At 46.9% G+C, this 27,841-nt stretch overlaps 1 protein-coding gene across 3 annotated transcripts in view; it reads right to left on the reverse strand.

Moving 5' to 3' along the window:
* The window catches only part of RARG (retinoic acid receptor gamma), a 122,641-nt gene that overhangs the window by 29,949 nt on the left and 64,851 nt on the right, over nt 1–27,841 (reverse strand). Inside the window, exon 1 of one of the 3 annotated variants that reach the window (XM_083728969.1) lies at nt 17,833–18,258. The exons of the other annotated variants lie outside the window; for them this stretch is intronic. Coding sequence (XP_083585095.1) covers nt 17,833–17,977 — 145 coding nt within the window. The 5' untranslated portion in view covers nt 17,978–18,258. Of the gene's footprint in view, nt 1–17,832; nt 18,259–27,841 lie in introns of those variants that run through there. 3 annotated transcript variants of the gene reach the window in all.

The raw sequence follows: 27,841 nt of genomic DNA on the forward strand, positions 1-27,841 counted from the left end.
AAAGATGTCTCCTTCAGGCAGAGGCATGGTCAGAATCAGACAGGGGTCAAGATCTGAGGTGGACAGAGAGGGCTGGATAAAAAGGCCAGAAACAGATGCAAGGTCAAAGTCAGGTATGCAACATGATCCTCAGCAGTCGCCAGCAATAAGAAAAGGAGTAGAATTCAGCAGCCTCAGAAGAGCAGCATGAGTCTCAAGACTCAGGAGTCTCTCTAAGGCTGGAGCTTTATAGAGCTTGGTTTGTGAGGACTGGCCCTTGAGGATCAGCCGACCGGCTTTTGAGACAGTCTTGGTACTTAATACTAGATGGCAACCTCAATGCATGGAGCCAAGTCTGCTGGACTGGCCATAGATGAAATGATGGAGCATCAATGGCAAAGCACCAGAGGTTCAAGACACAAATAGCAGGGCCATACACCTTCATTCTTGGATTCCATTTCCAATCCCTGGCCTGGCACATTCTCAGCGGCAAATGTTCTCTGTTTGTAAAATAGAAGCAACTGGCCAAACTCACAGGGTTCTTGTGAAGATGGATCAGGCATTAAAGAGATGTTGGAAGCACTGCAAGCTAGAGGAGCTTCCTGCTATGGCTCTTCTCCTGGTCTTGATATAAATTTGACTATCACCCACCATTACTACCACCAGAAAAAAAAAAAAACTTTTTTAACCATGAGAAGGGACGGAAACATTTAAGGTTCACCAATTCCTGTTTACCCATTCTGCCATAGCCTCTTTTCCTGTCCTTGCAAACCTCTCCAGTGGAGTCTTCGTCAGCATCAGAGAAGAAGGGACAATTAGAAGCTCATGAATTTTAACTCTCTGCATTATCCTCTTCTTTCAGATAAGACAATAGGCCTTTGGAGGCTGTTCCCTTGGCTCCAACAGTGCATGACTGGCTCCCTAGGGCCAGGAGATAGAGGCAGACAAAAGGAGGCTCTGCCAGGTGATTAGATCTCACTGGAAGGCCTTTATTTACCTGAAAACAGCCCATAAACACAGAGGGTTGTGTCTGAAAAGCTGGTGAGAATTAAGGGAGATGGATAAGAGAGAAAGAATGCCAGGTAACACAAAGAGATAAACACACACAGAGTAATGTGGAGATGTGCCATCACAGCTTTTAATTGCAAAGCTCAGAATCTATAAGTTTTTGCAAGCCCAAACTCCTGGAATTCCATGAACTACATCAGAGCAATCTTTATTATATCAGGAAGATACAATGTGGTGGTGGGTATAAGACTGGAAAGACAGAGTTCTAGTTACGAGTAGGTAGCTGTGTTGGTCTGCCGTAGTCGGAAAAAAATAAAATAAAAATTTCTTCCAGTAGCACCTTAGAGACCAACTAAGTTTGTTATTGGCATCAGCTTTCGTGTGCATGCAGTGTATCTGAAGAAGTATCTGAAGAAGTGTGCATGCTTTCATGTGCATGCACACTTCTTCAGATAGCTTATACCAAGAACAAACTTAGTTGGTCTCTAAGTGCTACTGGACATTTTTTTTATTTTTCTACACATTTTGACTGTGTCAGACCAACACGGCTACCTACCTGAATCTAGAACTGTAGCACTAGTTCTGTAAGTGAAATACAGTTGCCAACATTTTGCTGGCCCCTGCTAATATACCTTAAACTAAATCAAAAGATAGAAACTTCTACTTTGCAGAGATAAATATTAACTCATGCTAAAGTCTGCAAATCCATCTCCTACTGGAGGGACCAATAAATGACTTGGCAACCATAAAGTGAAGTGATTCTGTTCCAAAGCAACTAACAGTCAAAGCAAGCTGTGGGGTTTCAGAGACCTCTTCTTCAAGCACACATGTTCAAAGGGGGGAAAATTAAACTAAAATATTATTCAAAATAAATTTAACTTGATAGGCTGTCTCCGTAACTCATTTATTTATTTCTTAAATATACTATTTAACATAATAAAAACTTCTAAGTGACTTACAATAAAAAGACACAATAGGGAAAATGCAAAAAAAAAAAAATCAGTTAAAGTTTCCTTAAAAACTGGATGAAAAGAAGATAAATACACAACTGTTTATCACAAATAAAACAGAGCAGCGCAAAAAAACAAACAAACAAACAAACAATTCAAGTGGCAGAGTCCAGGAAACTTGGTTATACAGTAAATGCTTTTTTTAATGCATTGGAAGGTTATTATTGCTTTCACCCCATATTCAGAGGATAGCTGCTATAATCGAGAATGCCCACTTCTACACTGTCACCAAGTGACACTCAGCTGGTCATTTTTCAATAGCTGCAGCTTCTGAACCATGTGTACAGTACATTTAAAAAGGTAAAGGACCCCTGACAGTTAAGTCCAATCGCAAAGGACTCTGGGGTTGCGGCTCTCATCTCGCTTTACTGGCCAAGGGAGCCGACGTTTGTCCACAGACAGTTTTTCTGGGTCATGTGGCCAGCATGAATAAGCTGCTTCTGGAGAAACCAGAGCAGCACACGGAAACACCGTTTACCTTTCCACCGGAGTGGTTCCTATTTATCTACTTGCACTTTGACATGCTTTCGAACTGCTAGGTGGGCAGGAGCTGGGACCGAACAACGGGAGCTCACCCCGTTGCGGGGATTCGAACTACCGACCTTCCGATCAGCAAGCTCTAGGCTCAGTGGTTTAGACCACAGCGCCACCCGCGTCCCTCGTGTACAGTACATTACAGTACTCTGTCTGCACAGTTACTAAAGGTGCAAGAGAGCCCTGCCCTGTCTTGCATCTACCCAACCTAGAACCCAGGGACCCACTGCTAGGCAAAGGAGATTGATGGGTTAGAAGGACAACCTGTTCTGAGGTGGTATAATAAGGCGTGTGGAGAAGACTGATCACTGTGAGCAAACTTGGCTTTCACAGAAGCTTGCCTGCTGTCACCAATCTTGTCATGAACGAAGCTCTAGAGAAGCATTCAAGGAACCCCAGGCGTTTGCTTCTGTGGACCAGAGAAACAAGCTTTGGAAATGGCCTCCCACTGCCCCCACACCATCAGAACTGGGAAGGAGCAAAAAAAAGTCCCTTCCCTGTGCAGTTTTGCAGAGGATGTTTCAGAGCCAGAGTACAGACTTGTTTCCCTGGATTCCCCAATTGCATTTGACAGCTCCCGCCTTGTTTGCCCGGAGTCACACAGCGTGAAGGAGCCCAGGGTGGCAAAGGGACCACAGCCAAGGCCACCCAGAGCTCCCTGCATGGCCGCCGGAAGCCAAGCTGTCGGGCTTTTTGAGGCATCATTAAGCGAGATAAAGAGTGTGTTCTGCAACAGGTGGGAGCAGAGGGCAGGAAATAAATTCTGCAGCAGGACAGGGCTCTCCCGCCTCCATGAACGGGGGGGGGGGGGGAGAGCAGGCCTGGCCATAAATCACCCCCGTGCTGACAGGAATCTGATGCTCCAACAGAGGGGACGAACCCAAACACATTCCCAGAGGGCAGAAGGCCAATGCACCTTCACGGAGGCGGAACAAGCAGCATGAAATATGGTGGCTGGCCCATGGGAGTGGACATCTGTGTCCAGTCCTTGTCCTCTGGGGAACAAATGAGAGCAGGAAATCCTAATACGCAGCCCAGCAGGAATACAAGAGGCAGCATATTAATCAAGATTTCAAATACTTCCATAGTCAGCTGATTACACAAAATGCCTCTCAAAGCTAGAATCATTCTTTGGTTCTTCATAATCAGGTGGTAGAATTTTGGGTCGTATCACTGCAGGAGCAGCCATGTTTTTTTAAAACATTACTCATTTAAAACACAGAGAGACATACACACAACCTCCAACCATACAGTCAACTAGCACATCAGGGGCAAAAAAACATTTAGCATACCCCTATGAAGGGGATTTCTTCTAGGGGGGGGCGGATGTTAAAAACTATTACCATCCCTTTGGCAGGAACTGGCAGTCTTAAGTGGCACAGTCCAGAATTCTGCCACCTTGTTCTTTATAATATGTGGGTCAGTTCCACGCTCCATTCATCTTCACAACCCTTTGAAGTCAGTAATAAAAATCACATTTTACAGGCAAGGAGTCCCGATTACAATTTCAAACATACTTAATAAAAAACCCATGGTTTATCTGTTCTGTGTTCTCTTATGAAATCACATGCATATTCTTGTACTGTAATATGGACTGGGCATGAAAACATGAGATGGACCATCTGCTCTGAAGCTGAGGGATTAGAAAGAGACAGTTACCATATTCTAGAGGGGACTGGATATAGCCACACCGCTCGGGTTGCATATGTGATCCGTGTGGGCACGTTCGCAACCTGCATGCGCAGGTCGCGATTTGGCACTTCTGTGCATGCGCAGAGCACAATTTAATGCTTCTGCACATGCGCAAATGCCAAAACCCGAAAGTAACCCGTTCCGGTACCTCTGGGTTCGGTGCGGTGCGCAACTCAAAAATGCACAACCTGAAGCGTCTGTAACCCGAGGTAGACTGTGCTACCTCGGGTTAAGAACTTAATTTGTTCTGGAGGTCCATTCTTAACCTGAAACTGTTCTTAACCTGAGGTACCACTTTAGCTAATGGGGCCTCTCGCTCCTGCCGCGCCGCCACCACACGATTTCTGTTCTCATCCTGAAGCAAAGTTCTTAAACCAAGGTACTATTTCTGGGTTAGCGGAGTCTGTAACCTGAAGCGTCTGTAACCTGAGGTACCACTATACCTGTTCCAGGTCCATTTTGATTGCCCTGTCTTGTACCATTTCCAGCTCCTCTTTGAGCAGAACTGTCCATAGTATATCAAAAGATTTGTATAAAGGCATGACAATAACTGGCACCTTTATTTTTGATCTGTTTCCTAATATTCCATAACATGGAGCTCACCTTTTTCACAGCAACTGCACAGTGGGTCAATGCTTTTATGGAGCAACCCCAGGCTGTTCTCTGACAGCTCAAGGCTCCCGTCAGCAAAAGTGTGAAGACGGGCTGTCTTGCTTCCATGTGCATCCCTTCACACTTCCTTATTAACCCAACAACTGTAGGGCAAAGTTGTTAAACAAAGAGCTGTAGCAGATTGAAGTGAGTCAGAAACACACACACACACACACACACACACACACACACACCTACCTGTCACCCAAGCTCGCCTTCCATTGTCCTGTGTGATCATGGGCATGTGACGTCCCTGGGTTTCAATTTCCCTGTTTCAAAAATGCCAACTTGGGTGAGCTGTACATTAATTATCAGATGTGACACATTTGGAATGAATTCTTTGCCGCATAGTTCATTACACTTTGAACTTGACCCGGTAGCAAATTGGCAACCACGGCAGATCTCTCAGCACAGGTGTTATATTCTGACAAGGCCACACTCCCGTCAGCAGTCGTGTGGCAGCGTTTTGCACGGCTAACTGCAGCTTCCGGATCAGGTGCGAGGGAAGGCCCACATAGAGCACATTGCAGTAATCCAGTCTTGCTCGTTCCCCTCCTGCCAAGAGAGTAACATCTAAATAGCTGTGGATTGCATTATTCCTTTCCACCCCAGCACCATATTTGCATCAGGTCACTGCTTCCAACATGGAAAAATTCTGCTGTGGGCATGATGCATGATGTGAAATTTGTACATGGTACTGGTGCCGTAAGGGATGTGGGTGGTGCTGTGGGTTAAATCAGAGCCTAGGACTTGACAATCAGAAGGTCAGCGGTTCGAATCCCTGTGACGAGGTAAGCTCCCGTTGCTCGGTCCCTGCTCCTGCCAACCTAGCAGACGTCAAAGTAGATAAATAGTTACCACTCCAGCGGGAAGGTAAATGGTGTTTCCGTGTGCTGCTCTGGTTCACCAGAAGCGGCTTAGTCATGCTGGCCACATGACCCGGAAGCTGTACACCAGCTCCCTCGGCCAATAAAGCGAGATGAGTGCTGCAACCCCAGAGTCTGCCACGACTGGACCTAATGGTCAGGGGTCCCTTTACCTTTACTGGTGCCATATGGGGAGTCAGCCATGTGGGGAGAGCAGCAGTCGAGTTGCAGACGTAAGGTGTGAAACTGGCCTATAAATCTCCACTGTGCCTTAAGTCCTTTTTGTCTTTTAGCTGCTATAGACCTGAAGATTGTTTGATTGCTGCCTTTAGTATTTTTTTATTAGCTGCACATCTGTTGATCTGTTTAGTTAGATTTCTTTATTATTGTGTACATTGCCTTGTGAGCCTGTGTGGAAAGGGTCCCCCCCCCATTTAATCCTGTAAATAAATAAATAGACTGGTGTGCTTGCTTTTGGGGGGATTTTCCTCCTGGCGGCAAATCTTGCTAAACTGGTGTCCAGAGAACTTCATTCTTGTCTGTAACCAAGACCCCTTCCTCTGCAAACTGTGGCCATCAGTGAGCTGATAAAAGAACACACACACACACCCTGGGAAGAAAGGAAGAGGATAACTTGCATTTTGTAATGAATCCCAGCAGGAGACACTCTGCTGAAGTCTCTACCCAGCAAGAGCTATTTGGGGTTGATGCTTTCGGTTTCACTCTGCCTTTGAATCAATGAATAAGTTGTAGGGAAAGCAGCTATGGTGAAACAGTAAAAGGTTACTGATGCAAAATAGTACAAATCTTCAATTTGATCCAAAACACAGTAACTTATAGGGTTTCCAAGCTCAATTCTTTGGTGCTGACCTTTAAAGCCCTGAACAGCCTTGGTCCAGTATATCTGAAGGAGTGTCTCCACCCCCATCATTCTGCCCGGACACTGAGGTCCAGTGCCGAGGTGCCTTCTGGCAGTTCCCTCACTGCGAGAAGCCAAGTTACAGGAAACCAGGCACAGGGCCTTCTCGGTAGTGGCACTTGCCCTGTGGAATGCCCTCCTACCAGATTTCAAAGAGAACAACAACTACCAGACTTTTAGAAGACATCTGAAGGCAGCCCTATTTAGGGAAGCTTTTAATGTTTGATGCATTACTGTATTTTAATATTTTGTTGGAGGCCGCCCAGAGTGGCTGGGGAAGCCCAGCCAGATGGGCAGGGTATAAATAATAAATTATTATTATTATTATTATCATTATTATTGGATGGACTGAAATTAGAGTTGGCAGGAAGGCACTCTGGCTGATGGAAGATGCCTTCAGTTCATCTTCTGGGAGCCTCCTGCTCCCAGCCTCTGTGCCATAATAGCTCACCCTGTTCAGCAGGGTCCCTGGACCTTGAGGAGAGTTGCTTTGGCAAGCTCCAGGGTGGGAGGCGGAGGTTGCTTTTGGGAAGAGGGGGCAGAAAAGACACTTCCCACCCACCCCCTTTTCAGACTTTTCTCTGTTTTTTCAGCTTTCAAACTAGGAAGAGTTGAGAAGAATTTAGATCTTTCACATGACAGTGTGTGTGTGTGTGTGTGAATAATGATAGTGCTACATTGCTGGGGACAGACAACAGGAGTTGGCTGTTTTGTCGTCATCCTCTGCTTGCTAACTTCCTAGAAAGGTCTGTGTGGGGCTGGTTTTTACACTGATAAATTCTGGATTCTAGAATCCAGATAATTAGCACACAGCAGAGCCTCCACTGCAGGTTGTTTGGTGCAAGAGTTTAATCCAGACCTGACTCTCTGTAGGAGAGGGGTCGTAGCTCAGCTTTAGGACACATGCCTTGCATGTAGAACAGAGGCAGGCAGTGTTGTTGAAGTACAGTTCCAGGCCATTGGAGGCTGGTGTGAGTTAAGAGTCATCGAATTGTAAAGTTGGAAAGGACCCTGGGGATCTCCAACCCCCTGCAATGAACGAATATGTAGCTGTAGCATATGGGGATTGAACCTGCAGCCTTGGCATTACCAGCACCACGCTCTAACCAACTGAGCTGAGCTATCCAGTCCAACATTAGAAAAGGCTCCCAAGTTAAAAACCTGGCCTCTCTATTCAAAAGGATCAGGTAGCAGGTGGTGGGGAAGACCTCCTGGAGTTTGCTAAGGGTGCTGGGAATTGTATCTCTGCGTGAGGGGGAAACTACAATTCCCAGGATGTACAGTACACTGGTACCTCGGGTTACAGACGCTTCAGGTTACAGACTCCGCTAACCCAGAAATAGTACCTTGGTTTAAGAACTTTGCTCCGGGATGAGAACAGAAATCGTGTGGTGGCGGCACGGCAGGAGCGAGAGGCCCCATTAGCTAAAGTGGCAGTGGGAGGCCCCATTAGCTAAAGTGGTACCTCAAGTTAAGAACGGTTTCAGGTTAAGAACAGACCTCTAGAATGAATTAAGTTCTTAACCCGAGGTACCACTGTACAACGTTTGGGGCTTTTCAGTTTAGCAAAAAGGCAAGTTGGTTTCATAGGGCATGAAAGAGGTGTGCAAAATTAAGCAAGGTGTGTGTATAACGTAGACAGAGATACAAGGAAACAAAGGAGAATGCTGGCAGATTCAGGACAGACAGACAAAATGAAGTAACTTCTTCGCACATTAAAAAGCAAAAAAAGAAATTACACCAAGTACACCAAATTTTTCACAGGATACAAACAGTGATTGTTTATACTATGCGCCAAGTTCCCAGAAAGAAACTACATTTGTACTCCTTTTCTTTTTTTCTCCCTTTGTAGTCACTTTCTTTCCGTTCTGGAAATTTTTTTGAACCCCTTCTATGTTCGTTGATTTCCACTGTATCTTTGCGGTTTCAATACTTTCCTTAAGTAGTAAGTGTTCTGTATTCATTTATTAATCTCAGTTTTCCTGTATATCTGTGAAATTAATCTAAGCACAACCAAGTATTATTTTTGGAACCATATTTTATCAGGTAGGTTTTGAAGCAATCCCATTCCTTTTTTGGGAATGGGAAAGGAAAGGGGGGAGAAAAAGCTATTGTGCTCCTATCATGCTTGTGGGAACCATCTGGTTGTCCACTGTGGAAAGAGACCGCAGGGCCTTTGGTGTGTGATGCTACCGTGTTCTTGACAGCAAGATCAAAAATCAAATAGGAAGTTCTTCAAGCCCGTGTGCAGACAGTGTGCTTTAGGGTCAATGAGAGAAGAAAAGAGCAAAACAAAATGAAATAATAATAAAGTAAGAACTCTTCCGCCAGACTTTGAAAGGGTCCCCTATGACTTAATAACAGAGGTGAGGAATGCTCAGCATTTTGACCCAGTAAAATATCAGAGCTAGGAAGAATGCAGGCCTCCTATAGCAAGTGGCTATAGTTTACAGCAGCCCATCCCACACTTGGGAAGTAACCCAGCAAGATCCTGGTTGTATTCCTACAGGAAAAATAGAACCCAGGAGTTCTAGGTCACATCCCCCCTTCCAGGTACACAAAGATCTCCAGATGATGACTCTTGTGCTAATCTCTGTCGGTGGCTGACTGCTCTTCTTCTGGCAGACCCTCTTAATTTTCATCCCAGACTTCAGATCCCCAAAGCACTGGATCTTCCCAAAAGTCCCCTTCAGCTCATCCTTGTCTTTCTAGAATCCTTCTTGCATGACTCTGCCAATCAAGGTTCCAGATTCTGCGCCTTCAGCCCTAGCTGGGGAGGGTGAGGAGAGAGAGGTGATGCCCTGTTTGTACTCTAAGCATCAGAAACCACTGGCAAACTTTAACACAAGGCTCCTTCAAGGCTCTTGTCAGGCCAAGCTGTTATCAGGCCTGTCATTTCCTGGAGAGCATCACATTTTAGCCCCAACTTATTCTTCTCTAAATAGCTTCTGTACACACCCAAATAACTGCCTGGAGCCGCACAAAGGGGGGAAGAGGGGGGAAGAAGAGGACTGCCTGTCTCCGGGTGTGTTTACAAACCATCCAGTATCCACAGCAGGGCTCAGCTACCCACAGATGCCTAAATGGTGAAAGAAGGGAGATGTGTGCAGAGATACAGAACCTGACAAGCCAGATTCAAAGGGGATAGGAGATATCTGAGCCTCTGCATCTGCAGGGGACAGAAGCAGCAATGTGAAGGAAGAAGCTGCGACTGCCCCCATCAGGCTGCCCTCCCGTGCAACGTAAACAAAATCACCCTCCTGCACTCTGTAATGTAACCATTGTGCCCTGCTTCCTGGCATTCACATGGACACTTGTGTGCTTCACTTGCAAAGTATTCATGGAGTTTTGCAAATCTGTTGTGGCTTTAGAGTAGCTACAGCAATGTTTTTGACATGTGTTTGGGTTTGTTTTCTAAATGCACAATACACTCCCTTGTCTAACCCAGGTTGTTTCCGCCTAGCTCAGCAAGGTGTGCCAACTCCTCCCCATACTACAAGAGGCAACGGGCCACAGTGAGACAGCCAACTAGACACAGCCTTTGAGTGCCCTCAGAAACCAGGCACAGGTCAGGAGCAATGGTAGGAAATGTTTGATGACTAACCTCACAAGAGTCCTGATGGATCAGGCAAGAGGCCTGTCTTGTCCAGCATTCTGTTCCCACAGTGGCTAACCAGAGGCTTATTATGGGAAGAAAACAAGAAGGAAGCCCCAAGCAGAAATCATTGCTCACTGTTGTTTGTCAGCTACTGATATTCAGAGGAAATGCCTAGCTACTGTGGCTAGTAGAATAGTGGTAGCCTTGTCCTCCGTGAAATGGGGGTGAGTCTATTTATTTGTTAAAAATTTTTGAATACCACTATTCATTTCTTTTTTAAAAAAGAGCAGTTTGCAACAAATATAGAGAATTTTTTTTAAAAATTGAAAACTTAAAACTAGAGATCAACTAACCATTACAGAGGGGGACGCGAGTGGCGCTGTGGGTTAAACCACAGAGCCTAGGACTTGCTGATCAGAAGGTCGGCGGTTCGAATCCCCATGACGGGGTGAGCTCCCGTTGCTCGGTCCCTGCTCCTGCCAACCTAGCAGTTCGAAAGCACGTCAAAGTGCAAGTAGATAAATAGGTATCACTCCAGTGGGAAGGTAAACGGCGTTTCCGTGCGCTGCTCTGGTTCGCCAGAAGCGGCTTAGTCATGCTGGCCACATGACCCGGAAGCTGTACGCCGGCTCCCTCGGCCAATAAAGAGAGATGAGCGCTGCAACCCCAGAGTCGGCCACGACTGGACCTGATGGTCAGGGGTCCCTTTACCTTTACTTTAACCATTACAGACAGATATTTTCTTAACTGCCTGCATATGTTTGGTGGTTTTCAGTGGATGCTTGAAAACTGAAACAGGAGACGGCTTCTGAATCTCTATTGGCAGAGGATTCACGGGACTACTATCCATCCCCAAAGGGGAATATCACTCACTAGGGCCAGATTCCCCCTCTCAGCTCCAAGCTTCCCCCTCTCAATCTCCACTACTAGACTGATGCATGCAGATCCAGGATGGCGAATAGACTCGTGGACTCATAATCTGCGTTTCCTTCCCCTGCCTCTCTTTTCGGACGGAAATGAAGATCTCTGCACAACAGAGGTTTCAATTATTTACTCAGAATACATGGTGCAAAAAAATGCATGACTGTATAAATAAAAAACTCTCATCCAACTCGTGTATATAAAAATGGAAATGAAAACTGTACAAAAGTGCAACCAGCTTATACAATACAAAAACCAAAAACGGATTGCTCAGATTCTATCAGACAAGGCCATTAGGATGTTCCTCATAGTATTACCGGATAGGACAAAGCAGCTGAAGTCACACTACAAAAGTGGCACCTGTATATTCACAAACATATACTGCATAATAAAATGTAAATGCATAATAAATGCTGGTACTTTCTTGTGACGGCTGGAAGAATGAGAGGAATGGTCTGAACAAGTGAGGAATGGGGAGCTGAGCAGAGCTCAAGTTCAGGTTCTGCAAAGGAGTTTATTTCCCCCACCCCCAACCCTGTTAAGAGGCATTTGCCTTGAAACAAGCTGGAACTCCTCCGAGCTTTGTGAAGAAACCATCACATAAAATACTCGCTTTTCAGCTGGATTCCTTTCAACGCTTTGGAACTGCACATGTTTAGATCTTTTAAGCTAACTATGAAAGCTAGAATTTAAAAACGAAACGAAGAAAGCTTTGTTCTTCTGGGACAGAGAAGCAGAGTAGAGAAGAGAGAGAGAGAGAGAGAGAGAGAGAGAGAGAGAGAGAGAGAGAAGGAGAGAGAGAGAGAGGAAGGAAGGAAGGAAGGAAGGAAGGAAGGAAGGAAGGAAGGTGAATCTTCAGGAGCAGGGACAGAGCGAGAATTAACCCAGGGGCTCTGTGGATAGCACAATGTGGTGAATCTCCAATCACACAATCACTAGACCCAATATTTCCTTGAACCCAAACCAGGTGACTTTTAAACCAGGCTCTGGTAAGGGAACCTGTGTCCCTCCAAATGTGGTTCAGCTTCTAAGTCCAATCATTACTGACTGTGTTGGCTGTGTTGTCTGGTGTGGATGAGCGATGGGACTCCAATCACATCTGGAGGGTCACAGCTTCCACACACACTCTCTCTTTTAGGTTTTCCATGCGTCGCTAGAAGATTCCTTTTAAAAAAAGAAAAAGCCCAAAAGAAGCGACCAGAGTTTAAGCCTTTAAAGCTCTGGAATTTTACTTGAATATTGAAATCGGATTTCTTTAAAAAGAAAAAAATAGAATGTTTTAGATTACTGTATGATATATATTGTTATGATGGCACAGGCTAAATATTATTAAACATGAAATTGGTGGGGAGGAATCTCAAAATTTATTATTCTGGAAATTATTATTCCATGCATGGAGGCCAAAGAATTAGAGATATAGCTGGTGTAGTTGTGTTAACACCACTGATAGCTGCTCCCACGCATGAGGCCTAGGAATGAAGGTTATAGTGAGAGGGACAGACAGCAATATGGGGCACAGCAAAGAATGCAAGCCCACATCTGCTCAACCTGGTGCCATCCAGATGTTTGGGATGACAACTCAAATCAGACCACAACCAGCACAGCACCAGGCTGAAGAAGGGCTATGCCAGAGAATCTGAGTTAAGAAACAATAGCAGCCTCGTCCAAAACTCTCCTCCCGCAGGGCACTCGTCCATAGGGTAGGGCAGCTTTTACACAGGCATGCCTATCCTGGGTGGGATTCAAAAAAGGAGAGCTGCTTTCTGTGCATACAGACACAGGCACTAACAAACCACACACACATGTACGCTAATGGACTGCCTGGATGGATGTCCTTTCCTAAAGCAGCTTTCACGGCATGCAGGTGAACAAGACCTGCACGGCATGCAGGTGAACAAGCCAAAGTAAGCATGGTTTAGTCCAAAGCAGGGGCCCTCCTTACGGTTCATGTTTTTTAAAGCAGAGCATGCCAAGTTTGCAATCCTGAGTGTTGCTCTGAGCAGTTCTGGGTCCTTTTATCTGTTGATGAATCTCTTACAAATCAATTCACCGCTAAGCAGCCAGCGAGGAAGCGAGCGAAGGGACGGGACAGAATCTGGAGCAGCCTCTTACAGATGCCATCAGCAGAGCACTTTTAGCTCCACAAGTCTGGGAGACATTCACCACCACCACCATCCCCCACCACTCCTCTTTTGTTTCATCAGCCAGGAAGGCCACCAACCCTCAGACCAACCCCTGCACAAAGCCAGTGGTCCATCTACACTGGCCAACTCAGGGTCCCTGCTGTTCCTGCCCTTCCTCGCCCCCCTCCCTGCTTAATCCGGCTCGAGGAGTAAGGGTTGTTGGAGGGCTTTAAAAGCCTAAATTGCTGAAATTGAGGAAATTCCTGCCCTCGCCTTGCCGGAGCTTCAAACAAGCCATTTATAACCAGCCGTAAACTGTTTGCAGCTGGGACACTACACAAGCCATTTGTCTCAGCAGCAGCATTCCTGATGGCAGAGAGCTTGTCCCATACCTCTTACACACCATAATATACACACATCCCACGGAGTGCTCACATATCCTACACTGATCATAGCCACATGCCTCTCCTGCCAACATGATGCCCATCATGGTCACCGCACTTACATACTTGTACACACACAGGCAATACCAATGCACTTTCAAGGCATCGCATGTTATGTAAACAAACATTGTGCTGATCAAACACTTGCAATTTTGCCTATAACACTCAAATACACTGCGCATGCACATATCCTGCCACATTTCCACACACACATCACACTTAACCTAAATAATTCTAAGCTTCTTGTGAGCGTTTGCATCCAGGACTACTAAAGTCTTGGCTTGCTTCTTCCGTTTTGCAATGAAAGCAGAGATTCTCAAGCTGCTGAATTCCTCACCCACTAGAAATGTCTGTGCTTGCGCCCAGAATTGTGGAGAATATTCAAGGTCCTGTGTCTACTTTTCTAGCAATGTTTACGGTCTCTAAAATGAATATGGTGTCCAGGGTCACTAGTCTAATAGCCGGTGGGCCCATGATCCAGACCTCCCACACAAGATCAGTTTGGTGGATGAGCCTTCTTATTATCTATCTCCACCACTGCTTGCCAGAAAGAAAGAAAAAAATCAGGCCATGACTCCGGGTAGATGTGACAAGGCCAGGTTCTAACCTCTGCTCAGCCACAAAGTTTGCTGAGTGGTTTTGAGCCTGCCATGCTCTTCTTTCAGACTAACCTACAACTCAAGTGCTATTGCGGAGAGAAGCAAGACTTGCTATGAAACTCTAGTAAAGTTATATATGTATGAAAAATAACACAATTTGCTGCTGTTGTGAGGGCCTTTATCCCTAATGCCAGACTAGAGTTTCATTCACCAGTATTACATAACTTTTATGTCATCTAGAGATTCAGATTTCATAGGGAGCTAAGCTGGCTAAGGCTGGATGGCATGTCATTGGTGGCACTGCGACTGTGTATTCACTCAGGAGAGGCCACTCCATAGATACAGAAGCTCACATGTCCTCCTATGTCATATTTCCATAACAGTTGCGCAACCAAGGCCTAGTTTTCAAAGCAACTATTGTGGGTAGCAACGTATCCCTGTAGGTGCTGAGACATGAGGAAGACTTGCAAGAAAGTTCAACGAAGTTACTGGTCCGCAATTTTATTTTTACCAATTTGTCTGACACACAGACCTTTTGTTAGGTATCTGCGGCACATCAAGGCGAACTGCCCTGAGATCTTATGATGAAGGGCGGTATAGAAATCTAATAAATAAATGAATAAATAAATCAACGCAGAACAGGGTTGGAAAACCTGTGGCCATTCAAATGTTGCTGGACTAAAATCTTTGATCATTGGCCATGCTGGCTGGAGTTGACAGGTGCTGAAGTCCAGTAACATCTGGATGGTCACATGTACTGTATGTATCAGGCCTGGGGAACCTGTGGTCCCCAGATGTTCCTAGCCCCAGTCAGCATAGCCAATGGGTCAAGGGGTGATGGGAGTCATGTTCCAGCAACACCTGAAGATGCATGTAAAGCCCAACTGTGGCTTCGAACACTCACAGAAGCAGTTGCCCCTTTCCTCTGGATAGACACTTTTTTGTGCCAGATGGTGGAGGATCACTGATGCCAAGGCAGATAAACCATAAAACAGAGATGTGTCACCGCAAAAATCAAGCAAAGTTAAAAACTTGGTGCAGAGGGGATGCCTCAACCCTCTCTCAGTTTTGAAGCTACGTCCGCAATAAGGAGGAAAGTGCTGGTTGACACGAGCATACACCAGCAAATGGCCTCTTCCCCTGCATCCCCTGTACCCAAATAATAAAAGATGGCATGGTGCCACTCAAAAAGTCAAACATCAGCAAAGCCTTTCCCTTTTTTCTGGGCTTCTGTTGGATATTAGGATGACTCTTAGGGTGCTCCTGTGATGAGGGCTTGTTATGTCCCCCTCTGTACAATAACGCTTTATCTGATCTTTTAATTGCGTTGAGATGTTTTCATTGTACGCTCCTCTGTATTGTGCCCTGTCCTGGGATCAGGGGATGATGGGCAGATGAAAAGCACTACTAACAACTAAGCCAACAAAACAAACAAACTGGCCCATCCTTACCTTTCCTGCATTACCACCAGGTATCCTCTTCACTCTTTCCTTTGTCAGCTCCTGACCCTTCCTGCCCTCCTAAAAGTACACTTCTTAGCCCTCCAGAAAGAAAGAAAGAAAGAAAGAGGGAGGGAGGGAGAGACCAGATCAGTTCCAGAGCCCCCAAAAGTTCCTGGCACTCCATGGGTACTAAGCACTTATTTAAGCAGCAGTAGTCACTAGAACTGCAAGCCATCTGCTAAGTGGGAAATGAAGCCCTGTGGGCTGTTATAACCTGTAAAGAGTTACATCTATAAAGAGAGTGGTGCCAATATATTTGTCAAGCTTATCTCAAAACTATAGCCTATAGTCCAGAATCCCAAATTCTAGATGGCATGGGTTACTTCACGGTGATGAAAAGGCACTTTGGCCTTGCCCAGGGAAACTTCTCCCTTTATCATTTAACATGTTTCTGAGTTGAAGCTTGATCTTAAAACCTGAGCCCTGACTCGAATTCAGCTTCAGAATCCACCCTCTGTAATAAAAAATCCCTCCGTTTCCTTGGAATGGCTATTGTTGAGTTTTTATTAAACAGCACAGTAGTAAGCATTCCTTATTTCCACAGTGTTCTACAGTCCTCACACAAAGAAGGGTGCTGCTTCTGGTTGTGCCTCTGCAACCTTCTGCAAGCGCTCCCACAGTTCAATTATAGACCTAGGCAGGAAGCGACGCGTTTTGATTTCCAGGCGCCGGCGAAAGAGTTAAAGTGCCACATTTCTTGAGAGCGCTTTGGCAGCCAGGCTGGGGTGGGGCCGCTCCAAACGAAACCGCTTTGAAAGCGAGCTCCCCTCGGGTAAGGAGGGGGGCGGGCGGGAGAAAGGGGAGCGGAGCTTAACCCTGCATCCTCCCCAGGTGCCCTTAAAGGTGATGAGGAGATGTCTTTGCACCACAACGTGTGTGTGTGTGTGTGTGTGTGTGTGTGTGTAAAAATATCAAAGGATTGTTCTTCTGCAAGTTGTAAACACTGGTGGTGGGTGCCAAAAAGCGGGGAAGGAAGGGAGGGAGGGAAGCGATTTGGCAGCTGCTCAAAGAGAAAAGGGAACGCAGGACCCGCTGGGGACACCCTTGGGTGTTTGACAGATCTCGCAAACAGCCCCCCCCCCAAAGCCTCCGCTTCTACTTCCAGATTTCCAGATTCCAATAGTGTCTACAGTCTAGTGTGTGTACCAAAATAAGGACGCAACATTGCCTAACTAAAGGATTCTATTTGCACGGCGTGGTAGACTACAGCCAAATTCCCCCCCCCTTTACTTTAAATCGAGGAAAGATAACAAAAGTAAAATATTAAACCCCCGCTGCCAGGCTTTGTGAAGGATGAACGCCCCCCCCCCCGCCTTCTAGGCATCGTCTCCCAAAAGAAAGTCTTCCTTTCCGCCGTTCCTGATTTACTCCACATCCCCTCCACCCACACCCAGGTCGCCAAGAAACTTCAAAGTTCCCCCCTCATCTGGTGTTCATAATCCGCGTTTCCACATCAAGACAAAAGAGCCACGAACGAGAGGGACCCCCCGTTTCCATGTAACCGAGACACAGTAGATCGCTGCCCAGATTACAGAAGGAGGGGGCTGCAAACGTCCCAGAGCTTAAGTCACGCAGCCCCCCCTCTTTTTTTGCAGAGGAAGTGGGGAGATCCATAAAATTTCGGATCCCGACCCGCTCTCTGCTCCCCCACGCCTCTTTCGCGGCGCAAGAGTTCCGAAGCAGGAAAAGAAAAAGTTGGAAAATTGGAACGCGAAGCAACCAATCAGGTCCGACTGCAAGCCGAACAGCGCCCTCTAGGAAGATGCCCACCCGGATCCACTCGCGCCCAACGCCCACGCGCGGTTATTAAAAAGAAACAAAACAAAACAAAAAAGCCCTGCCCCCAACCCGTGTCAACACTCGCTGGACGCGGAACCCGATTCATTCTTTTGCATGCGCGTGGCACCCCAGGGACGCACCCTCCCCAAAGGAGCCACCCCAGACCAAAACAAAACCCCCAACACCAGCACGAGCTCGGATCACCTACATTGCAAGCTGGCCGGCTGGGGCCACCCGAAGGGATCCAAGCCCACGAAACACGGGCTTGACTTCCGCAGCATGCACGGGCTCCGGTTGGTAACATCGTAGAGTTGCCGCGGGGTGACGGCGAACGCCTCCATGCAGTCGTACATCTCCGGAAACAATCCGTTTGGCGTGGAAGCGGGCGGCGGATCAGGCAAGGAATGGTCGTGGGGATGATGATGATGATGACTGTGCGCTTGTGATTATGATGATCCTGGAAGAGTTGGAGATGTTCCGCGCCTCCCACAGCAGACGCGCAGGGGGCTTGGCTTGGCTGCGCCCCCACATGCAAAGCTTCTCGGCTGCACGCGCGCAGGGCGCACGCCGCGAGCGAAGCTGCTCACTGGGAAGCGCAGGCGCTGCGATCGGTTTCGCTGCCTTGCTTCAAGGGCTATTACCTTGGGGGCGAAAGCGGCTAAGGACTCCCAAGCTCGTGGGTGGGGCTTGGAGCCGAAAAGGGGTGGGCCATGTGGGAGGGACACACACACATACACACAAAATCTGACTACAGTATACGCAGCAGCCACACGGACGCAACAACGCTCCGAGGAAGACCTAGGAAACGCGCGCAAACACGGATTCGGCAGGCACGCAAGAAGAAAATAATAAGGGTCACAGTCCATACAGGACTATCCATTTGCACGGTTCTTTTCCAAGCCACACTCGCGATGACAGGAAGAAGGGGGGGGGGGAGGAACAACTGCCAAAAGCTCTCAAAGTTTCGCAAAGGGGCAAGCTGATTATTCATATTTACTGGGAAGTCTGTTCTCCTGAGAAATGCGCAGCTTCTGCCTAAAGCGTGTGGTTCACTCTTGCAAAACTACACAGCCATATCCACCATCCTTGATATTGCTGGTTGAAATCCTCATTTCACCTATACAGTGGTACCTCAAGTTACATATGCTTCAGGTTACAGACTCTGCTAACCCAGAAATAGTGCTTCAGGTTAAGAACTTTGCTTCAGGATGAGAACAGAAATCGTGCAGCAGCGGCACAGCGGCAGCAGGAGGCCCCATTAGCTAAAGTGGTGCTTCAGGTTAAGAACAGTTTCAGGTTAAGAACGGACCTCTGGAACGAATTAAGTACTTAACCTGAGGTACCACTGTATAAGCCAACACTGAAAAGAGAGGTCGTTTTTGCCACTTTTTCCACTTTTTGCCATTATCGTTTTTGCCACTTTTTCAAGACTATGGCAAGATCCTCAAAAGGTGTATTACGAAAACGGCTAATGCAACTGAAGTGAGCTGGTGTCAACACAGGATGTGTTCTCACAAGGTCTCCTGGGCACACCCAGGAGTGCTTGGGGGGCATCTCCCCCCCCCCATCAAGTAACTAAATAAAAATACTTAACTGACCAGTTGCAGATAACTCTGTTCTGGCTCCCCACCACATAAAGCCTGCCCACCTAAGAGAAATCCTGACTACGCCCATGCAAGGCCTTTTAATATTAATTAGTTATTACAGTTTTCCCCATCACATCAATTCCTCCATAGTCGAGTTAAAGAATGGAAAGTATTTATTTTATTTATTAAATGTGTCAGTCGCTTTGCCCAGGGCAACCCAAAGTGACTTCCAACTAAACAGACAATAACCCCCACATAGATATATTAAAACCAAGAGGAAATACATTTAAAACATCCCTTTCCCACTTCTAAATGGCCACAGATAGTCAAAGGCCTGGTTTTGCCTGGTGCCTCAAGATATACAATGATGGCACCAGGCGAGCCTCCCAAGAAAAGCATTCCACCAACAGGGAGCCACCACAGAAAAGGCCCGTTTTCATGTAGCTACCCTCTGGACTTCTAGTAGAGGGGGCCCCCAAAGAATGGTCTCCCATGATGAATGAGCACAGGTGTTCTGTTCCCTACCTGCTCTGCCTCATGTCTATATATATGGGTGGAATGGGCACTGGGTTTGGAATTACATCATCAAACAATGGTTGATAATTCGTACTAATGAATTCAAAGACAAGGGGTGAGATATTGAGAATCCACCCTAGTGTGCATTTTGTGTGCGTACAATTCAGGATATTTAAAGAACTGCTGGTTCATGACTCAGGTTAGTAAGCGAAGGGTTTGCACAGTGTTTCTGCATGGGCATGAAGCCCCTTCACACAAGCCGCAATTAAATCAGAAAGGCTCTAATTAACCATAGCTTTCCATTTCCTCTTAACTAGGAAAATATGGTTAGTAGCTGCAAACAAGCTACCATGTTATAAACCAATGAAGCTGGTTACCCGTTTTAGAACCAGTCGTGATGTTAAACTAACTTTAAACTCTGTTTTAATTTCCTGGCTTATCCTGAAGCTAGTAATCATAGTTTTCCGGTTCAGACAACACGGGAAACTGAAAATAATTAGAGACTTCTTGGTTTAACTGTGGCCCACATGTGCAGGCAAAAGGCTTGTGGATACTATCGCCTAAAAGGCAAGATCACCCAAACATGGCCACGGAGTGATGTAAACGCCCATTTATTTTTATTGATGATTTTTAATCTGTATCAGTGAGTACAAAATCAGTACATGGTGGTTAATCTGAATTTAATTAAGGAAACTAGAGGGTTCATAGAGTAAATATCTGGGACCTGTGCATATATATTCACACTGCAGAACAAATTCAAACCTTGGTTGTCGAACGCAATTCGTTCCGGAAGCCCGTTCGGCTTCTGAAAATGTTCAACAACCAAGGCGCGGATTGTGATTGGTTGCAAGATCTTCTTGCACTCAAGCGGAAGCTGTGTCAGATGTTTGGCTTCAAAAACAGGAGCACTTTCTTCTGGGTTTTCAGTGTTCGGGAGCCGAAACATTTGTCAACGGAGCCATTTGAGAAGCGAGGTTTGACTGTACAAACTTTCTCTTTCAGTGCTCAGTTCTATGGTCTCTCACTTTTTCTCTTTCTCCCCCACACTTTCAGACCTTGATTTCAGCAACTTCATCGTGGTGCAGTAAATCTGGGTAGAGCTGTGAGCTGGGCACGTGGTGAGCAAAGCAGCTGCACAACTGCTTTAAACACAACGTAAAAACCCACCCCAGATCTGCTCAGCCCAGGAGGCTGGCCTGCTACTAGTTTGGTTATGTCAAGGATGCCAGAGTTGGATGTGCAGAAATCAGCAGGTAAAACCAGTTCACAGCATGGAAATAAACATTATCACCTGTTAATTACTGTAGATCAAACTACTGCTGTTCAAAGGCTGGAGACCTAACTGGCTACCTGGGGGTTGCTCTTACTTGTCACAGGTGGCAAATCTGGCTTCAAACAAAATATCCTGCTGTCTTTGGGAGTATTATTGAGCCAGATTTTATTGCAGGGATGAGGAACAGCCAGCCCACAGTGTCTTTGGATCCAGGCTACAGCCTCTCCTCTCCTCGCCAACTCTGCCCCCTCCACAGCTATAAAGGTTACTTTTTTTGGGGGGGGGTGGAGGTTCTCATTGATACCAATGGAAGCTTCTCCCTGCCAAAAAAGCCAAATTGCCATGTGTGGAGAAGGAGAGAATTGGGGGGGGGGGTGTCACAGATAGGGAGGCAAGGGTTAACATTCTACTCCCCACACAATGTGACCCCCCTCCAAATCATACATGGTAATTAGGCTTAGAGAAAAAGCTTCCATTGACATGGCAGTTCTTGACTATAGAAGCCTTTCTCCAGGCAAAATGAAACAAATCAACAGAATAATATTTTTATACTAGGACCGCAGGCATACCTAGGGACCCTTGCACCTTTGGCAAGGAGTTGTATTGGCACCCACCTCCATGTCCAAGAGCTTTAAAATAAAATAAAATCTGGAACTCTGGAGCTTTCCCCACAAAAACCTGTTTTTTAAAGCTAATGTGCAACAAATGGCAATCCAGGTTTTCTGCGGATTGCTGTTTGCTCCGATTCAGCTTTAAAGAGTGTGTGGACATGGACCTTAAGGTCCAGGCAAGTTGCAAAAGCTCGCACAGGAAGCAGTGATGGCCACCAACTTAAAAAGGTAAAGGGACCCCTGACCATTAGGTCTAGTCGTGACCGACTCTGGGGATGCGGCGCTCATCTCGCTTTTTTGGCCGAGGGAGCCGGCATACAGCTTCTGGGTCATGTGGCCAGCATGACTAAGCCGCTTCTGGCGAACCAGAGCAGCGCACAGAAACACCGTTTACCTTCCCGCCAGAGCGGTACCTATTTATCTACTTGCACTTTGAGGTGCTTTTGAACTGCTAGGTTGGCAGGAGCAGGGACTGAGCAACGGGAGCTCACCCCGTCGCGGGGATTCGAACCACCGACTTTCTGATCAGCAAGTCCTAGGCTCTGTGGTTTAACCCACAGCACCACCCATGTCCCTGCCACCAACTTAGATGGCTTTAAAAGAGGATTAGACAATTTCATGTATGAGAGGGTTATCAGTGACTGCTAGTTCTGATGGCTCTGCCCTTCCTGTACAGATTGAGGCAGCAACACTTCTGAATACCACTTGCTGGAAACCACAGGAGGGGAGAGCGCTCTTGTGCTCAAATCCTGCTTGCGGGTTTCCCACAGGCAAATGTTCAGCCACTGTGAGAACTGGATGCTGGACAGGATGGACCACTGACCAAATAGCACTGACCAAAAAGCAGGAGTAAAAACTGAATTCAGTTTTAAATATATTCTGAGAGTCTTCTACTCTCTGTCTCACATGGACGTTGATAGGTTTATCATATAAACAAGCACAAGAAACCAACACCTTTTCAGAGCATGCCTCTCTCACAAGTGTTGACTTAAATTCTCTCTCTCGCACACACACTACCTTCATCTTAATGCCTCCTCACCAACATCCCTCAATCCCCAAACCACAACTGCGGCCATCAGAGGATGCATCCCTGACCATCTGCTTTGCAAGCAAATTGCTCTTCCAGCCAAAATCCAGGTTCTGCCAAATCAGTGACAGGGATGAGGAATGCAGAACATTATTCTGAGAAACCACGGTAATCCCACGTCACAGGCTACCAGTTGGACCGGGTCAGAGTCGACAGGCCTAAGTCAACTATCACATTTGTTGGGTGGGGGAACTGATCCTGTTCCTAATGCCCTCAAAGCAGAGTAGCAACAGTGCAAGAAAAGGGTCCCGCAAAGCCCCACCTGTTGACTCTGCTCCACAAAAGCTTGTGCCATAATAGGACGTGTTCATCTTTAAGATGCTACATGCCTCCTTGTCATTTTTGCCGCTCGAGTTTCCTCTATCCAATCCATCTATGAAGCCTTTTAATAGAATATTAACCATACGAGTTGGAAGGGACCATGAGGTTCATCTAAGCCCAACTCCCTGCAATGCAAGACTCTTTTGGCCAATGTGGGGCTCAAACCCACAACCTTGAGATTAAGAGTCTTGTGCTCTACCAACTGAGCTATGATTTTGCACAAGTAGCGAGCCATACCACGTGTGTTTGGCAAGGCAGCTCATCTCCGAAAATGGGTCTAGACTAAGTGTGGGGGACCTCAACCCTGGGAACCAAAGGCAACCCCTCAGCCCTCTGTATCTGACAGCCCCTGGAACTTTCCCCAGGCCCCCTCATTGGCCACACCCTTCACTGGCTTTGTTTTCACCCTCTTTGGGGTGTTTTTGCTCTGATGAAGCTACTTCCTTGCCTGGATGGAGAATAAGGTAAAGGTAAAGGGACCCTTGACCATTAGGTCCAGTCGTGGCCGACTCTGGGGTTGCGGCACTCATCTCGCTTTATTGGCCGAGGGAGCCGGCGTACAGCTTCCGGGTCATGTGGCCAGCATGATTAAGCCACTTCTGGCGAACCAGAGCAGTGCACGGAAATGCCGTTTACCTTCCCGCCGGAGTGGTACCTATTTATCTACTTGCACTTTGAGGTGCTTTCGAACTGCTAGGTTGGCAGGAGCAGGGACCGAGCAACGGGAGCTCACCCCGTCGCGGGGATTCGAACTGCTGACCTTCGGAACAGCAAGTCCTAGGCTCTGTGGTTTAACCCACAGCGCCACCCGCGCCCCATGGATGGAGGATAGAGAGGGGCATTTGAGAGTGTGCAGAAACTAGCTCACTGTACAAATGAAAAATTTACATTTGTGGGTTTGCCCACCACTGGCATGTGGAAGGCTGCCCACAAGAGAATGCTTCCCTCAGGCCAGAACAAGTCCCCGCTCCCCAATCTATTTTTTATTTCTTTCAAGGAACAAGAATGTGGGTGTCTTCTGTCTTAGTCAGTCATTAGGACTTATGTGGAACTCCCCCCCGCCCAGGAGCAGAATCCTCTTTTTATCCAGCAGCTGCGTTCATGGCAGTGCCAGAGACCATGGCTCATAACATGCTCTGATAACAAACAGCCAGCCTGCACAGCCAGAATGTCAGTGGCTTCTCTTTGGAAATCCAGCTCACCTCCTTACAGAGAGGAACAGTTAGCAAAAGGATGGGACATTGCACTGTCGAAACACCTGACTCAAAAATGGATATTCCTTACGGGCTCATCAAAAACAGAGCACTTTTGCTCAACAACATGTTAAGATTTTCTCCTATGTTAGCTTGACTGCACAGCCCACTAAATCCTCTGCTCTACAGATAAATACCAGTATGTGAAAAAGCTTTATTGAAAACCAGATTGACTCAACTTTTCAGACCCCCCAAGTGTCCCTATTTTCCAGGGAAAGTCCCGGATTTACAGAAGCTGTTCTGGTTTATGATTTGATCCTGGAATGTCCTCCTTTTCCTTAAAGGTAAAGGTAAAGGACCCCCGACAGTTAAGTCCAGTCGCCAACGACTCTGGGGTTGCGGCGCTCATCTTGCTTAGGACGTCCTTATTTTCATTAGAGCAATGTTGGAGGGCTTGGAGTTATGCGACCCCCAAGCTAAGGAGATAACTAACTAAATAACCTTTGCAAGGCATCTGAAGGCAGCCCTGTATAGGATAAGTTTTAAAAACAAGTTTTTTAAAGTTTAGGTTTTTATATATGTTGGAAGCCACCTAGAGTGGCTGGGGCACCTCAGTCAGATGGGCATGGTAGAAATAATAAAGTTGTTGTGGTGGTGTCCCTATTTTCATTGGAGAAATGTTGGAGGGTATGCCTTTTTCTTCTTAATGCGATAGTTGCGGCATTGCACTCGCAGTAGTCTCCCGGTTTCCCCCTCCTCTCATTTTATTTTTGTTTGTTACACTCTCATTTCTTACTGCATTTTGTACCTGCTTGTGCCAATAACATTCTGTATGAAAAATGGCAATAACAACAGCAACATCATCATCATCATCATTATTGCTGGCCAGTCTTTCAATAGAACGAAAACAGGTGAAGTTATGCAAACTTCTTCTTCACTCTGACAATGGCTGAGATGCTCCAAAAATGACATAGTGGTAAAATAATAATAACAACAACAACGGCATGGTACCTGGCTTCTCCCCAACAGATGGGATGTCCTTTTCTCTCCCTCTCTCTTTCGCACACCGCACAAAATATGCTTTTAAAAAACCCCTCCTCTCTGCCCTGTCTCCAGCTTCCACTATGCAAGCCAACACAAACACACTTGCTAGCTGAGTTGGACATGGCCTACTTTTTGCCCCCCCCTTTTTTTCTAGCCCTGGCTCAGCTATCCCTATCTCCCCCCCCCCCCAACTGACCCTCCGCCCCACCAGCAGCTGAGCCAAACTTAATTCCTGCCCCCCTCACCTGCTGGGGGCAAAGCAACATTAGCTTTTCTTGCTGGTTAAACCGGGCTTCCCCCTCGTGAGCTAGGCCCGGCTCCCTCTCCACTGGTTGGGCTAGGCTCCTTGCCAGTAGCTGGCCAGGCCAGGCCAGGCTGTTCCACCCCGCTCTTCTCCATTCCCCCACCCCCTGAAGCCTCTCCCTTTCCTTCCAGCGCGAAGGCCGAGCGAGCGTCAAGCGAGCCAGCGGCATGAACTCTGCAAGAACCCCCTTCGGGTGCAGTAACCTCCGCATGACCCAGCTCCATGGCAGTCCTTCCCTCCGCTGCCTGCAGCACAGCAGCCAAACCAGGCCCTTGCTCCCTCTCCTTCCTTCTGCTCAGTTTTTCCACAGCCTCCCGGTGCCCCCCAGTTTCCAGAAAAGAAAAGAAAAAAGCATTGCAAACAGCAACCACCTCAGCCCCACAGACCCCCATCTCCCCATCACTAGGGGGGCAACTAGTCGCTTCTGAACCGGTATTTTTGATGCTGCTTTTTAACCCTAACCGAAAAACAGGATTTTTTGTTTTGTTTTGTTTAACTGTTTTCTTTTAAAACTTTGCCGAATCAGCAAACAGCTTCTGATCTGCATGTGTTTAAATGTATTAAGTGGCCAGAGAATTCTTCCACAAGCAGATTTTACCCCGCCCCCCATCCCGCCACCACTGCCACCCACCCCCTTGATGATCTGTGCCAGTTTGTGGGGGTGGCAACAGACAGAAGATTTCCAGAGCTCAGAGGGTTGGGAGAAGGAATCAATGCAGCCCCACAATAACCTCAAAGCAAAAGTTCTGGCAGAATGGAAAGGCGGATTTAACTCGCAAACCACACGGTGCCACAAGCCAGTGAAAGAATCCCTTGGATTTGCCCAAGGATGGGCACCCATAAAACAATGGTCTAGCCCCTTACCCTGCCAGGCGCAGATTGAGTGGAGGCTTGGGGGGCAGGGAGAGAGAAAGACAGTCTTACTCCTTGTTTCTTACCCCATAGGATTTCTGTAACTAACTTCTAGGCTTGAGATAAATCCATCACCCTAAACCACAGTCTCCTCTCTTTTCAAGCAGCCCTACAGTTCAGTTCCCCCTCCCCCTCCCTCCTCTCACCAAGGCTGCAAATCAGCATTCACAAATGCTCCTTTTTTATCCTGGATTAAATAATCCAATCCTTTTCTGATCCTGTGCTTCCAGTGCCTACCCTAGATTTAAAAACAAAAACCTACTGTGTACAGCCACCCTTATGCTGGTAGCTTATGGTTAAAGGGTGCAAACCGGTACTAACTAATCACTTTCTGAACGCAAACACAGATAGCTTCTGCCTTTTATAGGTGGGGGCTGCTTCTTGTCCCTCCCTTGCTGCTCTTCCCGAAAGCTCCCCAAGCCTGTACAGATACATGACTCTACCCTGCAGCTCCTCCCCCCTTTCCCCCCTGCCTTGTGGCTTTCCTTCGCCTGACTGGGACTCTGGCCACAAGGGATTCTTTCCTGCATCCCTCTAACTTGCACTGGCGGGATCTGAAAGGTCCCAATTAGCCTGACCTGCCTGCCTGCTAATTCAAACCAGAAGCATCTCTGCACAGGCTCTGGCTCTGGGGCTGTGCTGCGCAGGAGCAGCATGTGCGCAGACATTCCCTCACTTGCTCTCCCCCATTGTCCCCACACAGCCAGGCAGCCCTGCTGCTAACATGAGGAGGGCAGAGAAGAGTGTGTCAGAGAGGGGAGCATTTTTCTCTTGTTCCCAACATACACGGTCCTCATCAACCTTGCAGCGTCCTTCCTCGTTTTTTCAGAGACGTTTCTCTGTTCTTTTAAAATTTGCCTGCAAGTCCAAGCCCATCCAGAAGACCAAATCTTCCTTGGCATTGCTTGGTCTTCAGAATAAGCCTCTTGCCATGTTCAATCTCTTGCATGGGTGTAGCCAGAATTTATGTTGGGTCGAGGGGAGGACACCCACCTGTCACTATCTTCTGCCTAGCAGATTTGGAACAAAATGTCTCAACAACAGTTGTTTAAAATTACTTTCTTTTGACTCCAACTGCTCAGAAAAAAACCTGTCAAAATCTTCCTACAATTTCTACTTTTAGTTAAGTGTTTTGTATTTATTTGATTTAGGGGCCCCTGCCCCCCCCCGGCTACACCCATGGCCTCTTGCCCAGCACCCAACAGAAGCCCATACTGAGAGGGGGCACTTCTCCAACTCTGCATCACAGAACAGAAAAAGAAGCAACATCTTTTCCATGAAAGTGGAGGTGTGTGCAAACTTTCCTACTGCACAAGAACAACCCGTCAGCCAGAACCGAAAAGTCAATTATTATCAGCTATAGAGAAAGT

This window comes from Podarcis gaigeae (genome assembly GCF_964106915.1).
Source record: "Podarcis gaigeae genome assembly, chromosome: 2".
Taxonomy (NCBI): domain Eukaryota; kingdom Metazoa; phylum Chordata; class Lepidosauria; order Squamata; family Lacertidae; genus Podarcis; species Podarcis gaigeae.